Here is an 18,469-nt window from a genome sequence, read left to right as displayed (position 1 = left end):
ATTCCCGGGGTTCGGTGGCAGAGGAAATCGGGTTGGTTCCGGTTCGACTTGGACAGACGTCTCCTATCGTCGAGCCTGCCCACACGACACCGTTGTAATAAGACTCAATCTCCATATTGTAATCGGTTGTATTTGTTGTGCCTTTTTCACAACAGTAAAAACAGTGTTATTTGATTCCTCCATTGTCCGTTCATTTGCGCCCCCTGTTGTGGGTCCGTGTTCCTACACTTTCACAACAGGATATCTCGGCCAACGTCATGGATCCCGAGGGGCGTCAACCGGCTGTTGAACGGCCAATGGAAGAACAGGACGCGCAGGCGTCCGCAGGAGGGGTAATCGGTGAGTTGCAGCGGATCCTCACCGCTTTCACGACTCGGTTAGATTTAATGACCGAGCAGAACGTCCTCCTGAACCGCAGGTTGGAGGCTCTCGCCGCGCAGGTGGAAGCGCGCCCTCTGGGCGCCGCTGCGGCTCTCCCTCCCGTAGACCCTGTGCGTAACATTGACGTTCCACTGGTCGTTCAACGACCCCTCCCACCTTCCCCGGAAGCATACATAGGCCCCCCAGAGCCGTACGGAGGCTGTGTGGAGACGTGCGCGGATTTCCTTATGCAGTGTTCGCTCGTCTTCGCACAGCGTCGTTATGTACGCGACAGATGCTAGCAAGGTAGCTTATGTAATAAACCTGCTTCGCAGCGAGGCACGCGCTTGGGCTACAGCGCTCTGGGAGCAAAAGTCACGGCTCCTTCAGACATATGATGGGTTTGTGAGGGAGCTCAGAACCGTGTTCGATCACCCCAATAGAGGAGAAACCGCTTCAACTGTGCTACTGTCGATGAGACAGGGGCGTCGGAGCGCAGCTGCCTATGCAGTCGACTTCCGCATCGCGGCTGCGAGGTCCGGCTGGAATAGCGCTGCCCTCCGCGCCGCCTTTGTAAACGGACTGTCGTTGGTTCTTAAGGAGCACCTGGTGGCTAAGGACGAACCGCGGGATTTAGATGGGCTCATCGATCTTGTCATACGGTTAGACAACCGGTTAGAAGAACGTCGGCGGGAACGAGACAAAGGGCGTGGCCGGGCACGCGCCGTCCCTCTCCCTTCCGGTTCCGACCGCGCTCCGCCTTCCCCACGCTCCACGGCCCCTGTGCTCCGTGGGGCCACAGCTCCCCCTGCTGACGAAGCTATGGACACGAGTAGGGCAACATTTAGGGCACCAGACGCACAGAGGAGACGGGCCCACGGAGCTTGTTTTGTTTGTGGTGCGATAGAGCACCACATGAGGGACTGCCCCGAGCGGTTCAACTCCAACGCCCCGCCCCTAGACACTGGGCTAGGGGTGGGCCGAGACATTCACGTGGGACACACTCACATTGCCACACGACTCCCAGTCACGATCCTTTATGAGGACTCAACCCTGAAGGCCCCAGCACTGGTGGACACGGGCTCTGAGGGGAATCTGTTGGACAGCAGATGGGCCAGGGAGATAGGGCTCCCTCTGGTGGCGCTTACCTCGCCGGTACAGGTTCGGGCACTAGATGGCTCCCTACTCCCTCCGATCACGCATAAGACACCACCTGTAACTCTGGTGGTGTCAGGAAATCACCGGGAGGTGACCGAGTTTTTTGTGACTCAGGCCACCTCCCGTGTGGTTTTAGGTTTTCCCTGGATGTTGAAGCACAATCCCCGGATTGATTGGCCGTCCGGGGTAGTGGTTCAGTGGAGCGAGACCTGCCATCGGGTGTGTCTAGGTTCCTCAGTTCCTCCCGGCTCCCAAGCTAAGGAGGAGGTCAGAGTCCCGCCCAATCTGGGGACGGTGCCGGTGGAGTACCACGACCTTGTCGACGTGTTCAGCAAGGATCTGGCTCTCACTCTTCCCCCCCACCGTCCGTATGATTGTGCCATTGATTTGGTTCCGGGCAGTGAGTTCCCGTCCAGTAGGCTGTACAACCTCTCACGGCCTGAGCGCGAATCAATGGAGACCTACATCCGGGACTCGTTAGCTGCCGGGTTGATCCGGAATTCCACCTCCCCGATGGGCGCAGGTTTCTTTTTTGTGGGCAAAAAAGATGGCGGACTTCGTCCATGCATTGATTATAGGGGGTTGAACGAGATCACGGTTCGCAACCGATACCCGTTGCCCCTGTTGGATTCAGTGTTCACACCCCTGCATGGAGCCCAGATTTTCACCAAGCTCGATCTTAGAAATGCGTACCACCTGGTTCGGATCCGGAAGGGAGACGAGTGGAAGACGGCATTTAACACCCCCTTAGGTCACTTTGAGTACCTGGTCATGCCGTTCGGTCTCACAAACGCTCCCGCGACTTTCCAAGCGTTGGTTAACGATGTCTTGCGGGATTTCCTGCACCGGTTCGTCTTCGTATATCTAGACGATATACTCATCTTTTCTCCGGACCCTGAGACCCATGTCCAGCATGTACGTCAGGTCCTGCAGCGGTTGTTGGAGAACCGGCTGTTTGTGAAGGGCGAGAAGTGTGAGTTCCACCGCACGTCTTTGTCCTTCTTGGGGTTCATTATCTCCTCCAACTCCGTCGCTCCTGATCCAGCCAAGGTTGCGGCGGTGAGAGACTGGCCCCAACCCACAAGCCGTAGGAAGTTGCAACAGTTCCTAGGCTTTGCTAATTTCTACAGGAGGTTCATCAAGGGCTACAGTCAGGTAGTTAGCCCCCTGACAGCCCTGACCTCACCAAAAGTCCCCTTCACCTGGTCGGATCGTTGCGAAGCCGCGTTCAAGGAGTTGAAACGGCGCTTCTCGTCTGCACCTGTTCTGGTGCAGCCCGATCCTAGTCGCCAGTTAGTGGTTGAAGTGGACGCCTCGGACTCAGGGATAGGAGCCGTGCTGTCCCAGAGCGGGAAGACCGATAAGGTCCTTCACCCGTGTGCCTATTTTTCCTGCAGGTTGACCCCAGCCGAACGGAACTATGACGTCGGCAATCGAGAGCTCCTTGCGGTGAAAGAGGCTCTTGAGGAGTGGAGACATCTGTTGGAGGGAACGTCCGTGCCATTCACGGTTTTCACTGACCACCGGAACCTGGAGTATATCAGGACCGCCAAGCGGCTGAATCCCAGGCAAGCCCGCTGGTCACTGTTCTTCGGCCGTTTTGACTTCCGGATCACCTACCGTCCCGGGACCAAAAATCAAAGATCGGATGCTTTGTCCCGGGTACATGAAGATGAGGTCAAAATGGAGTCGTCGGATCCCCCGGATCCCATCATCCCGGAGTCCGCTATCATGGCCGCCCTCACCTGGGACGTGGAGAAGACCGTCCGGGAGGCCCTGACACGAGACCCGGACCTCGGAACCGGACCGAAGAACAAACTCTACGTCCCACCAGAAGCCAGGGCTGCAGTTCTGGACTTCTGTCATGGTTCGAAGCTCTCCTGTCATCCTGGGGTGCGAAGAACCATGGCAGTCGTCCGGCAGCGCTTCTGGTGGGCGTCCCTGGAGGCCGACGTCCGGGGTTACATCCAGGCCTGTACCACCTGCGCCAGGGGCAAGGCCGACCACCGCAAGACATCGGGATTGCTACAGCCGCTGCCCGTGCCTCATCGCCCCTGGTCTCACATCGGCCTGGATTTTGTCACGGGTCTCCCGCCGTCCCAGGGAAACACCGTCATCCTCACGATAGTGGACCGATTCTCCAAGGCGGCCCACTTCGTGGCCCTCCCGAAGCTACCAACGGCCCAGGAGACAGCGGACCTCCTAGTCCACCACGTCGTCCGTCTGCATGGGATACCATCAGACATCGTCTCCGATCGCGGTCCCCAGTTCTCCTCGCATGTTTGGAGGAGCTTTTGCCGGGAACTGGGGGCCACGGTCAGTCTCTCGTCCGGGTATCACCCCCAGACCAACGGACAAGCAGAACGGGCCAACGGGCCAACGCTGTGTGACAGCCGCGCACCCGACGGCCTGGAGTACCCACCTGGCCTGGATCGAGTACGCCCACAACAGCCAAGTGTCATCAGCCACCGGCCTCTCCCCTTTCGAGGTGTGCTTGGGGTATCAACCCCCGTTGTTTCCGGTGGTTGAGGGGGAGGTCGGTGTGCCCTCGGTCCAGGCCCACCTACGGAAGTGCCGTCGGGTGTGGCGTACCGCCCGTTCTGCTTTGTTAAGGGCCCGGACGAGGGCGAAGAACCATGCAGACCGGCGGCGGGCCCCGGCTCCCACGTATCGTCCTGGGCAGGAAGTGTGGTTGTCCACCAAGGACATTCCCCTTCAAGTGGACTCCCCAAAACTGCAAGAACGATACATCGGCCCATATAAGATACTCAAGGTCATCAATCCCGCCGCAGTGAGGCTCCAGCTTCCGGCCTCACTGTGGATTCATCCAGTATTCCACGTCTCCAGGATTAAACCCCATCACACCTCACCCCTCTGCACTCCGGGTCCGGCGCCACCTCCTGCCCGGATCATCAACGGAGAGCCGGCTTGGACCGTGCGCCGGCTCCTCGACGTCCGACGGATGGGCCGGGGTTTTCAGTATCTGGTGGACTGGGAGGGGTACGGCCCCGAAGAACGCTCCTGGGTGAAGAAGGGCTTCATCCTGGACCCGGCCCTCCTGGCCGACTTCTACCGTCGCCACCCTGACAAACCCGGTCGTGCGCCAGGAGGCGCCCGTTGAGGGGGGGGGGGGGGGGGGGGGGGGTCCTGTTGTGTGGGCCGCTGAAGAGGAGGTACTGTTGGCCCACCACCACTAGAGGGCGCCCTGCCTGGAGTGCGGGCTCCAGGCACCGGAGGGCGCTGCCGCCTTACGGGAGCAGCCAGGATGACAGCTGTCACCCATCACTGGAGACAGCTGATCCCAATCAATAAGGAGGTATATCAGCAGGACGGCATCTCCACCTCATTTGCCGAGATATCGCCTTACCAAAGAGGTAACGAACTCAGCCAGTTGTATTATTCTGAGAATTAATACTGTGTTGCTTGTGCTTAGGTCAGCTGAAGACCGTATTGGACGAAGTAGGATAAGTACTCACCTTCCTACATTTCTTGATTGTTGTTGACGAGAGGTGGAGGTGGACTCTCCACTCTCCGTGTTGCTGGGTGCAGCCGCATCCACACCTGACTGTTTCTGTTTCCTGCCAGCAGTACCGGATCCGACGAGCGGAGGCAGTGGCCACCTGGGAATTCGGGACTTGGCGGCTCCAGTATTCCCGGGGTTCGGTGGCAGAGGAAATCGGGTTGGTTCCGGTTTGACTTGGACAGATGTCTCCTATCGTCGAGCCTGCCCACACGACACCGTTGTAATAAGACTCAATCTCCATATTGTAATCGGTTGTATTTGTTGTGCCTTTTTCACAACAGTAAAAACAGTGTTATTTGATTCCTCCATTGTCCGTTCATTTGCGCCCCCTGTTGTGGGTCCGTGTTCCTACACTTTCACAACATAATTAAGACATCCAGCCATCCACTTTCTATACTCAGTTACTCTGGGCTGGAGTCTTTCCAAGCAGTGGTGTGAGGTGGGATAATTAAGATAACTTAGATAAATTGTAAGTCCCTTCGGCTGCTCCCTTGTTTGCACTCGGGGTCACCACAGCAAATCCAAGGTGGATCTGCATGTTGAATTGGCACAGGTTTTACGCCGGTTGCCCTTCCTGACGCAACTCCACATTACCTGGAGAAATGTGGCAGGGGTGGGATTTGAACCCGGAGCCTGCTAAACTGAAACCAAGCGCATTAACCACTTGGCCACCACCCCTGCTTACATAAATTATTGTACCAAATTAAAAAAGCAACATAAAACTTTGAAAGAGGAGAATTAGTTTAGCTAGGGACAGGAAAATGTGCTTAATTTTTCAATAAGTTTTACAAACTTACTGAGTCTGTCAAGTTTTTTCAGGCTTTTTCTGTTAAACAGTTCACTGAATTTCAGGGGATTCAGTATGATATAATAATGACTTAAGTATTTTTCACGTTTTTTTGTTAAGAGATGGACAAACAAATATGTAAGGAAATGCGTGACTAATTTCATGATACAGTGCTCATAAGCTACTTTTTTTCCTCAACAGCCCCCCTGGCAAACAAGGCAGCACCCAGTCCCAGCACATTAGAAGCCCTCAAAGCTGCCAAAAGAAAAGCCAAGCAAATCGCCTGCCACTGTGCCAACTCATACTGGCTGAACCTCTGCAGCAGTATACAGACAGCTGCCGACACTGCGGATGCAAGAGGCATATATGAGGGCATCAAGAAGGCAACAAGCTCGTCCACCTCCAAGTCTGTCCCACTCAAGTCAAAGACAGGCAAAGTCATCACAGACCAGCGGAAGCAGCTGCAGCACTAAGTTGAGTACTATCTCGAGCTGTACACAACCCAGAACAATGTTACAGTCACAGCCCTCAAGGACATCCCAGATCTGGAAGACACGCCACCAACCACGGAAGAGCTTGGAAAAGCCACCTTCTGCCTTGCTAGTGAGAAGGCCCCAGGGAGTGACAGCATCCCATCAGAAGTCTTAAAGAGTGGGAAACCTGCGCTGTTAAAACACCTGCACAATCTTTTCTGCCTCTGGTGGGAACAGGGACACATTCCTAAGGACATGTGAGATGCGAGCATCGTCACCTTGTATAAGAACAAAGGAGACAGAAGCGACTGCAATAATTATCGAGGCATCTCCCTTCTCAGCACTGTTGGGAGGGCCTTCGCCCGTGTTGCCTTAGTGCATCTACAGACCTTGGCCTTGCATGTTTACCCAGAGTCCCAGTGTGGCTTTTAAGCTGGGAGGTCTACCGCGGACATGATCTTTTCAATACATCAGCTGCAGGAGAAGTGTCAAGAGCAGCAATTGCCACTACATCGCCTTCATCGACCTGGACTCTTCAGACTCCTGCAGAAGATTGGCTGTCACCCACAACTCCTCGCAGTGGTCTCTTCATTCCATGAGAACATGCACAGTACAGTATGCTTCAATGGAACAACATCAGAGGCCTTCCCAGTTAGTAGTGGGGTGAAACAGGGGTGTGTCCTTGCGCCGACACACTTTGGAATCTTCTTCTCCATGCTCCTCCAGTACGCCTTGAAGGACTGCAGTGAGGGAGTGTACAATCACACCAGGGCTGATGGCAAGCTCTTCAACATCGCCCAACTTTGCACCAAGACCAAGGTTGTGGAGGTACTTATCCGTCAGATGGTCTTTGCAGACAAAGCAGCCTTGACATCACACTCTGAAGACAGTCTGCAGCAGCTTGTTAATCGCCTCTCATTCCTGCAAGGAGTTCGGACTGACCATCAGTCTGAAGACAAACGTCATGGCACAGGGCACAGTTGTTCCCCCTAACATTGACATTGATGGGTACAGCCTGGAAGTCCATCTCAAACTCACTCTCCACTGATGCAGAGATGAACAGCAGGATTGCAAAGGCAGCAGCAGTTATGGCAAGACTAAGCCACAGAGTTTGGAACAACTACAGCCTCACTGAGAAGACAAAAGTGCATGTCTACTCGACATGTGCGCTCAGCACACTCCTCTACGGTAGCGTTGCATGGACCGCCTACGCTAGACATGAGAAAAAGCTCAACAGCTACCATTTGAGGTGCCTTAGACAAATTCTGCACATCCAATGGCAGGACAAGGTGCCCAACATAGAGGTCTTGGTACACGCCAACATGACCATTCTTGCGAAAGGCGCCATCGTTGGCTTGGCCACGTCAGAAGAATGGATCCAGGACGCATTCCTAACGCTCCACTGTATGGTGAGCTGGCAGAGAGCACTCACTTTGCTGGTCTACCACGCCTGCGCTTCAAGGATGTCTGCAAGAAGGATATAAAAATGTGCAGCATGAATGTGCAGAGGACCGTGCAGCCTGGTGCCTTACTGTCAGAACAGGTGCACAGAGGGCTGAGCAGGAGCAGGAGAGGAACAAATAAGTCATTCACACAGGGGCAAACAGAAACAAAAGACAAAAATTTCCTGTATATTTGTATTGTCAAACTGTCTGTAGCATGGCCGAAACAGAAGGTCACCCCTTTGAGCCTGGTCTGCTTGCTCTTTCTTCCTCAAATTATCAGAGGGTGCTTTTTCTTACCGCTGTTGCCTGTGTGCTTGCTCTAGAGGTTGGTAAGGTTAGTTCTTACTTGTGTGAAGCGCCTTGAGGCAGCAACATTTTTCAAATACCAAACCAGTTAAAATGAACATTTTTCAAGTAAGTATCCACACTTTTTGACAACCAACTCCACACAGCAATTAAACAGGCCTCAGTTTTGCACATGGTAGCAGCTGGGAAAACAGCGGGTGGGATCATCACGACGATGAGCGTGCAAGTGCATGAATCATGCACATATCAGTGCACCTTTACTTAGACTCAATTTTATTGCCAGTCAGTAAAAACATCAATTCTCTAAAGAAATGAAATATCGATGCATTGCTCAAATAGATAAAAATAGAATAAAGCACAGAATACCAGTCCAATGTGCATGACAGTGATAAACAGGTTTAAAAAAAAAAAACAAAAAAAAAAAACTACTATCGATAGCGGTCTCTGTATATACACAACATACAAGAAATAGATAAAGGACACGGGACAATGCACATATGAAGCCGCTACAAGGATAAAGTCGCTACTAGATGCTACAGTATATTCTATATCCTACACTCTACAATGCACAGTTCTTTCTATCATCGATTTGTATTTAACCGTCTTATGGCGGTTGGGTAAAACCTGTCCCTGAATCTGCGCGTTTACCAATTTGGGCTACGGTACCATCTTCCTGAGGGCAGGAGGGAAAACAGGGGTGCATCCAGAGAAAGCAGCAATGGGTCTAGAACTGAACAGATCAGAAAAGTCACACTGTACATCAATAGAAAGTTAAAAATTGAGTGCCTTAGATTTAAAAGTAAATAATGAAAGCCTGGCCTGGTTCACCTATTTATTTTAGAAAAACTGCCATTGTCGTTGAAGACTGTTCCCAGACATGCATACATGCACAATCACTACATATTCCAACTTCCTCAGCACCAAAATAAAAGAACAGAACATTTCTAACTTTACCTCTCTTCAGCAAACACTCCCATGATAATTGCTATCCATATATACAATTCTTCATTGGAATTGGGGTTGTAAGAGCACATACAATTTTAAAAAGATTTCCACATCATTTTAAAAAAAATTAAAAATCATTAGACAATAGTTCTAGGCCCCGAAGATATTTACTCGGTCTACCTTCAAAATCATATAAATAACAGACGAATAGGTGAAAGATTTTTACCCTGTCTGACACCAATATTACATGTAAAGTACTCCGACAAAAAGCTTCATTTTTAACACATGATTTGGCATTGTTAGATAGATTATAAATAACTTTCAGGGTTAGAGAAATATTTCTGGAGCCTACTGACCAGGACCAGTAGCACCAATTTTGTTACTGGTCCTCCTGGTCCAAGGTAGCGGTGCCAAGTATTTGGAAGGTTAGAGCCTCGGCATACCATTAATCATCACATCATGCAGATGTATTCAATCGGCCTCAGGGTGTATGTTTTCTTCGGGGTGTATAAAGCCATTTTCATTGGTGAACAACTTGATAACTGATATTTACACTGTGTGTGCGCGCGTGTGTGAGAGAGAATTCACATATGAGGAGCGCAGTTTTCAGGAAATCAATTGACAGCATCAACTGACATATTTGTTGTTGATTTGAGAACATTTTATTTAACTTACTACCATGCAGCACTTTGGAATTATTTTATTTTCCTGTTTGTATAATGCTATAATAAATTGTTGGTTTAAACAACAAGCAAAATTAGGTTTTGCAGTTTGTTCCCGTACTGTACCAAAAATGAACTGAACCGTGACCTCAAAAACGAGGTACGTACCGAACTGTGATTTTTGTGTATGGTTACACCCCTACTTGAAATATATCAGTCTGTGTGTAATGAATGAATATAATACACAAGTTTCACTTTTTGAATGGAATTACTGAAATCAACTTTTTCATGATATTTTAATTATATGAGCAGCACCTGTATATAAAATGTCTGAAATACGTTTTGCATTTATTATATTCCAAGTAGGTTCAAAGTAGCAGAAATGGATTATTTGGAATATTTATTTTAGCAAATTTTCAGGGTCTCACGCATGCAGTCTCTTAGTAACGTAATGAAAAGCATACAAAAATTACATTTTGGTAGTATAATGTTAATTTACAATTGTTGTCTTGTGGATTCTCTATGTTTTGTCTGCAGTGACTCTCGGGCGCGCAAGGGATTATGGGATATCTCAATAGGGCGAATATATTCACAAGAGTTTTAGGCACAATATACAAAGTTTTATGTTGGGATGTTAATGCAGTTGTTCATGTGCAGTGCAGCGGTTAAATTGCAGCCTGATCAGACAGTCTCAATGTGAACTCTGAAATTTTGCGGGATTTGAAACCTCAATCCCACACACAAATTACAGTTGGTCTATTCACACTCCCATCCAGTAGATGTCAGTGTTCTCTGCATTTTGGTGGGGGAGGGGGGGAGTGATGAGAGTAGATCATTTGAATTTTCCCATAATGCCGTTCCTCATGTGTGTCTATTTAACACTCAAACCTTCAGGAATTAGTTAATTACTTTACAAAATATGTGCAATATCATATTTTCACTTTGTAAAAATGACATAATTGCTGTTAATTTCAATAAATTACTTGGTTTTAAATGAAACCATGAGTGAAAGTTGTTTTGCCCTTGTCTCCTGCCCACTGTCTGAGTGGATGCATGTTGAAAGTATAAGATGCTTCTTTTTTTGTAGCGGCAGGCCGGGTGCACAAAGACGGAAGCTCTGGCTTTTTGTTTGTTTTTGGTTTTGTGATCACCTTTGAATTTACCCAGCAGCACTTGCGGTGCTTAAACTCAAAACTGGCTTAGCTGACTGCGCCCTGAGTCAATACTAAAACTTAGCAGTTATCTGTAACTTCCACTAAATATTTTAGCAGTTTCTCATTATAAAAGTTAACTTTTTATTTAGTGGATTAGCGGTTATCAAAGCAAACTTTTTGGTTAGCTGTGCCCACCACAGCATTATGGTAAATGTGTGTCAGGTAGGCAGTTCTCAAAAACTAAATGACCATGCTGGAAGGAGACGAGTGAAGGAAGCCACCAAGACACAACTCTGGAAGAATTTTTGGCTTCTGTGAGTGTGAATGGTTGAAACTGGGAATAGTACATCATTTTTACCCGAGGCCAACATATGACCATCGGGTATTGCGAAGACCTGGCATCCATCCGTCTGTCTGGTTGTCTGTCCGTCCGTGTTCAGCATAAGTCCAGTTCTATTACTGCCAGTCTTCAAATTCACAGGGAACGTTCTTGGGGCACAGAACTTGGACAAGTTCAAAGATTGCTAACCTTGACATATTTTAAGAGGTGAGAAAGTCACATTCTGAATCTGTTCTGCTTTAATTTTTTTTGTTTGTTTTTGAGTGGCAGGGGATGACAGCCAATCAAAGTGGAGCTGCACCATGACATCAGTGGCTGGTCGCTTCGCAACTGCTTTGCTTTGTGTTTATGTGCATGTCTCTCATATGTTATGTTATGTAAAAGCTAGTGAGAAATAAACACTTCTAAAACCAAAAATGCCGTTTTTGGAACCTAATAACGCCTCCGAATTTATTTCACAGATGTTAGCATGGTGATATCACAGGCTGGTAGCTACCTGCAAAGCTCTGTTTCCATTTGTGTGTAAATATATCCTCTTTGTCATATATTATGTAAAAGCTTGCGAGAAATAAACATTTCTAAAACTGAAAACGCTCTTGTTGTAACCTGATAACACATTTTGCTAACTCAAAACTAACTTCCTATGGAGTTAAATTTGTCTCATTAATACCAGCATATGCACAGAGGGTGTTCTACAAATGTTCCTTGATTTGGATAAGTTCCGCTTTTGTCAAAAGCTCATGTACACACACACACACACACACACACACACGCAAAGCCTCCTGCAGATGCTGTCAAAACATACATATTGTTTTTGATTGACTGATTAACACAGGGGCTTCACTGAACATCTACAAATTGTATGTAAGACAAGATCTTAATAATTAATTAATCGATTGCAAATTATAAAGAACACAAGGCTCATACGGCCAAGGGTATTTTATCATTGAGTTATATTTATTTTTATCTTCATTTTACATGTAGTCCCAACTTTTTCTGATTTGTAGTTGTTTTCTATTGCATTTCTGAAGTTACAAAACTTCTATAAAGAAAAGTGTTAAGATTTTGTTTTCTTTTTTAACTTTGTTGAACAAATCTAAACACCAAACTCTTGGGGAGGAAGAGTAGGCCATGTTTAGCGTGATCTCCCATTTTTACTAATATACAGTGTTTTTTGTTTGTTTGTTTACATTTTACACCTACCACTTTGTTATTTAACTCTACTGTGTCGTCCCTTTTTTTCCCCTGCATAATGGCAACAAGTGTGAGAAAATATAAATATACGGGATCTGCAGCCCCTAAGCCTGACGCTCCCTTGGAGGTTAATGCTAAAGATTCAGCGCCGCCATCACCGAAATCCACAGAGACAGACCTCTCGATGCTGAAGGCAGACATTCTGGCATCAATTAAATCCAGTATCTCAGAGGTCATAAAGCCTTAAATGAATGATACTTGGTTTTATTAAGGATGAACTACAGGCGGTGAGGGCGAGGGCAGAGGTGGCAAGCGGCACCACAGCCCTCCGTGCTGATCTGGACCAGATAAAAGTTAGCATCAAAGACGTGGAGGACAGAACATGCGTGTGCGCACGGACATTCCAGCTTGGAGGTGCGTGTGCGGCACATGTTGTTGTGAAGACAAACCTATATTGACCGACAACCAGATCTAGTGCCTGCAGGTTCTGCAGACTTAATCACAGGCTGGCGCTCGGTCCGATACCCGCTGTCAATTCACGTCATCATGAATGTTTTGTTTTGATTTTGTTCAAAAGCATCAAGGTCGCCCTTTGCTTCATTTTTCTTTTATTAGTATTGGATTTGTTTAATCCTTTTATGCACTCTGGACTGCACAGGCTTTTCGGTAATGGGAGATGTGCAGGCTCCTTCGTCCACTTTTTCTCGACGATTTGTGATTTTTTTTCCTCTTTCGTTTAGCTATCGTCCTGTGCCGTATGACCAGGCCTTGAGTAAAAAATGGTCCGGTCAGGTGTTTCAATCCAATTCCCAATATAAATCCAGGAAAGCAGCCATCATAATTGGACAGCAGGTACAATTTACAGCGTCTAGTGTCCACTCAGACACGGCTGGACGTTATACTGTTGTAGTAGGTAAATTATTAAATTAAATTATGCAATCTCCTTAGTCTCAGTCTACGCACCAAACTGGGACAATAGCCCCCCCCCTCCCCCCCTTTTTAACTCCCTCTTCTCAAATTTGTCAAACATAAGATCAGTCTTCTGATAGGTGGCGATATGAACTGTGTTCATTCATCGCTCAACCATAGTGCTGTGGTGAAGATTAATCTGACCAAGTCTGCTCATACAATCAACTCCTTTCTAAAAACTTGGGATGTAGCTGATGTGTAGCGCTTTCGCAATCCTACCTCAAGAGCATACTCATTTTCCTTCCCGGTTCACAAGTCATACTCTTAGACTGACTATTTTTTTCCTTGATAAGAGTGTTTTCCCGTTAGTGAGAGAGTGTGAATATGGAGCTCTCAATATGAAGCTGATGATCCCAGTTTATTACAACCAAAATAAAAAAAAATAAAAAAACTGTAACCCAAAATTACCCTGGTGTAGAAGGGGTGGGAGGGTTATTTTAAATTTGCGTTATCTGTTTTTGTGTGTGTGTGTAAAAATTAAAAACCAAAGACTGATTTATTAAAAAAAAAAAAAAAAAAAACTCAAAGAAGGAAACAATACACGGAAACGTGCAGGCAAACTGATTTAAACTGAACTGTCATGTATACCTTACTGAATTTTCATGTATCGCTACATGTACTATATCGCTGGTAGTGTATCGTTGTCAGTGATGAGATTCACATGCCTAGTGTCTATGTTTGATAGTTGTGTGTTTGTTAATTGAATACTGCAAAGTTAAAAAAAAGAAGGATATTGAATAAGCAAACAATAATAATGCAAATAACATGCTTTTGGAGGGCGGTATGCATTTTCAGAGGCCTGACGTTCATGCCCCGTGTGCCCAAAATGACAGATATTCGCCTGAGTTAATGTCGCTGGCGCACGCTGCTCTCCAAACTTGGCAGTGCATCCTCATCAAGCTGGCTGCTTTAGCTGCTATTCATTGTCGTACTATCCATGAGAAAATCATCCGGAATATCCATTTTGGGACCAACACACACTTCTCGCCTTTTTATCTTTTCCTCTGCAGACAGTTTTTTTTTTTATTTCCCCTGCGGACAGTTCTTGGGCTGCGCGCGTGCTATTATGTCATTTGTTTATGCACAGCGGGCAGGTATAGCCAGGTAGCATCGACGTAAATCTACGATACCTGTACCGGCCTAGCAACGCCTCGGTGATAATAGTGATAATAATGACCAACATACTCCAAACAGTTCTTCAGAAATTCATTAATGATATTTTCAGAACCCAAAGCCTTTTTTTTTTTTTTAACCAATTCAAGAATTTCTCCCAACTCAAAAGGATTATTAATTTGAGAAACATCTTCGCTAAAACTTAAGTTTACTGAAATGTTCAAAGAACACACCAAGTGGAACCTTCCCATTATCGGACATGTTCTTATCAGAGTTATTAACAACATTCCAGTACTCTTTAAGATTACTCTTTTTTGCATTTCTCAGATTACAATGCAAACTATGGAAATATTCTTCACATTATGACCTCATTTGTTTTTTTTATGTTTTACTAACATGTTTAAAATGTTTTACAAACATTTTTTTGCTCCATCTGGTCTTTCTCAAATTTGTTATGCTGAACTTCACACCTCAGCCTGTTATTCAATTCTACTAGCTCATTTCCTCATCATGTTATTTCCTCATCATGGCTTAAATGTCTCTCAAGTCCATAAGCTGCTTCGTAGAGGCACTGACAACAGCAAACACAATGTTCATAAGCATAGGCTGAACAGAGATTACTCTGACCATTGTGTGGTCAAGTCAAATAATCAAAGATATCATTACATATAATTTGTAACTTACCAGCGGCGTGTGTGTATTCCACCTCGAGTTCCTCTTGATAGCACCAACTACGGTACTAATCTCACCTTGGACGATGTAGATATTCTTGTCAACCATCCTGTCCCCTGGGAAAAGAAGAGTGTATTGATGGTTTTGTCAGAAAAATGTATATTGTAAAATGTGAATGACAATTTATTCAATGATTACTGAATTTTATATACAGTGCATTGAGAAAGTATTTACAGCGCTTCACTTCTACCACATTTTCTTATGTTACAGCCTTATTCCAAAATGGATGAAATTAATTTTTCACTCAAAATTCTACACACAATACCCCATAACCACAATGTGAAAAAAAATTGAGATTTTTGCTAGCTTATTAAAAAAAAAAACAACAACAACAAGGAATCACATGTACAGAAGTATTCACAGCCTTTACCATGAAGCTTAAAATTGAGCTCAGGTGCATCGTGTTTCCACTGATCATCCTTGAGATTTTTCTACAGCTTCAACTGAGTCCACCTGGAGTAAATTCAGTTGACTGGACGTGATTTGGAAAGACACACACCTGTCTACATACAAGGTCCCACAGTTAACAGTGCATGTCAGAGCACAAACCAAGCATGAAGTCAAAGGAATTGTCTGCAGACCTCCAAGACAGGATTGTCTTGAGGCACAAATCTGGGAAAGGGCACAGAAACATTTCTGCTACTCTGAAGGTTCCAGTGAGCACAGTGGTCTCCATCACCCATAAATGGAAAAAGTCTAAACTGAGCAAAAGGAGAAGAAGGGACGGTGAGCAAGAATGAGATGGTCACTCTGTCAGAGCTCCAGCATTCCTCTGTGGAGAGAGGAGAACCTTCCAGAAGGACAACAATCTCTGCAGCAATCCAACAATCAGGCTCTGTATGGTACAGTGGCTGGACGGAAGCCACTCCTTAGTAAAAGGCACATGGCAGCTCGTCTGGAGTTTGCCGAAATCATGGGGAGTGGCGTTTGGATCAGATTTTCTTCAACTCCGGGAACTGACGTCACTGCCACTCAACAACTTGTAGCAGGTACTGGAGCTGCTGTTCATCCTTCGTTAAGATTGGATTATAATCCTTGATAAGTGCAATGTCTCGCTCAGCAAAATCATGAACAGCAACATTATCCAGGACCTGCTGTGACAACTGGAATGATGGGTCACTGGGTTCACTGGTACAGCCAAAGCAGATGGTCACCCCACTGATTCTGGTCTGCTTGCAATATACACAAGAACCATCAAGGGAGTTTGTACCTTGCCGAGAACATTGGCAACAATGGTAACACAGTTGGCAATGTTCTTGCTTATTGGGGGGTAAGGTCTACTCCTTGCTTGGAGGGGTGGGCCGAATAAACAGTTGACCAGTGGTTGCCAGAATTTTTCTGGATAGCCTCCTCTTTTGTAGATTAGAATATTTTTTTGTGTGCCCCAACCCGATTCAGATCCACACACATATCTTTTGCTTCCAAACTCCATAGAACAAAATAAAATGACAAAACATCTGTACAGTGGAATTATTAAAAGTGACAAGTCACCTTCCAGTCCAAAAGCTGTTCACCAAAATGTACATAAAACTACAAAAATATTCATTCTTTAAAATAAAATTACAATGGATAATATGTTAAATGAATATGAATAAAAATTTAACTCTCGTGGTTGCGTATTGTATCATAAAAAGCAATGCAGCAAACGAATGCATAAGAATCCTACAGCAACAAACAGTTTGTTTGCAGGAAAACTCAAACCTTGGCAGATGTGCAACATTATAAATGGACTGCATTTATATAGCACTTTCCAGAGAAGCATTATGTTTCTCTGGGTCTGTTCATAGTCAACGGTAGAGTCAGAGGAGAGTCCTACAGCAAATACACGTACAGCTCATCTCTGGGTGACTGCACAGTAGATTACTTCATCACTGACCTCAGCCTAGTGTCTCTCAGAGCGTTCACAGTCAGCCCACTAACACCCCTATCAGAAGACAGTAAAACCACACTCTACCTGAACAGATAAACACCAAATCTGGAGGTTTCACAATAAGCCAAACAACACACTATCAAAACACAATACAAATGGAAAGAAAATTGTACAGAAACATACCAAAACGGCATTAAGCAGCAACACATCCAATTGTTTATAGACCAGTTTCTGGAAAGAAAAAAAAAAAAAAAAAAAAAAAAAAAAAAACACATTTGAACATAAGAGTGAAGATGTAAACAAGGCAGTAGAAAACCTCAACATATTTGACCTGTCAGCATCCCTAGCAAACTTAAAAGCCCCAAACAAAAAAGCCAAAAACAATCAATACCATGACAAATTGTTTGACAACGAATGTAAAAATCTCAGAAAGAAGTTAAGAAACATATCAAACCAAAAACACTATAGGCAAACAATAAAACAGTATAAAAACTCCGAAAGTCAACATAAGTCCAGATTTCTTGTTTTGGCTTCGGTGTCCGTTAGTGCCGTGTGACCGGGGCTATAGACAGGGATGCAGTTTGAGCCCAACCCTCTTCAACATATACATCAACGAATTGGCAAAATCATTAATCAAATGCCTATTTTTGGAAGATGACCTGGTGTTGCTGTCTCCAACCAAAGAAGGACTACGACAACAACATGACCTTCTACACAAATTCTCCCAAATCTGGGCCTTGACAGTGAATCTAACCAAGACAAAAATTCTGATATTCCAAAAAGGACCCAGCCTCCAGTCACACAAATAAAATTTCTTCCTGGATAAGACAGTCCTAGAACACATAAAAAAACTACATGTACATTGGAATAAACACCAGCACCACAGGCAATTCCAACAAAGCTGTAAATGATCTGAGAAACAAGGCAAGAAAGGCTTTTTATGCCATCAAAAAGAACATCAAAGTAGACATCCCAATTCAAATCTGGAAAATATTGGACTCCGTCCTAGAACCCATTTCTATTTATGGTCGCAAGGTCTGGGGCCTGCTCGCCAACCAAGATTTTACAAAATGGGACAAACACCAAATTGAGACTCTGCATGCAGAATTCTGCAAATCCTTCCTGTATGTCCAACGGAAAACACCGAACAGTGCATGCAGAGCAGAATTAGGACAATACCCTCTAATTATTAAAGTTCAAAAGAGAGCAATTAAATTTCATGACCACCTTAAAAACAGTGACCCAAGTCTTCCATGCCCTAATATCTAGCTGTTGATATTCTCTGATTTATTAGTTTTTGTTATTGTTGAGTCCGTGTGCCGAATGAATTCATTCATTCTATCTGTGGTGCAAATTTTGTGAGAATCCGTTAAGTAGTTTTGAAGTAATCATTCAAATCCTATACAAAGTGAAATCTTGATCCAGAATCCGGATCACC

General features: G+C 45.7%; 1 protein-coding gene across 1 annotated transcript in view; it reads right to left on the bottom strand.

Annotated features, from left to right (window-relative positions):
• gbf1 (golgi brefeldin A resistant guanine nucleotide exchange factor 1) overlaps positions 1 to 18,469 on the bottom strand; it is a 580,908-nt gene that overhangs the window by 502,682 nt on the left and 59,757 nt on the right. The window contains 1 exon segment of the mRNA XM_034185226.1: positions 15,114 to 15,217. Coding sequence (XP_034041117.1) covers positions 15,114 to 15,209 — 96 coding nt within the window. The 5' untranslated portion in view covers positions 15,210 to 15,217.

Source organism: Thalassophryne amazonica, chromosome 13 (assembly GCF_902500255.1).
Source record: "Thalassophryne amazonica chromosome 13, fThaAma1.1, whole genome shotgun sequence".
NCBI lineage: Eukaryota > Metazoa > Chordata > Actinopteri > Batrachoidiformes > Batrachoididae > Thalassophryne > Thalassophryne amazonica.
The sequence above is the reverse complement of the archived record's forward strand: the minus strand, read 5'-3'. Positions and strand labels throughout refer to the sequence as shown.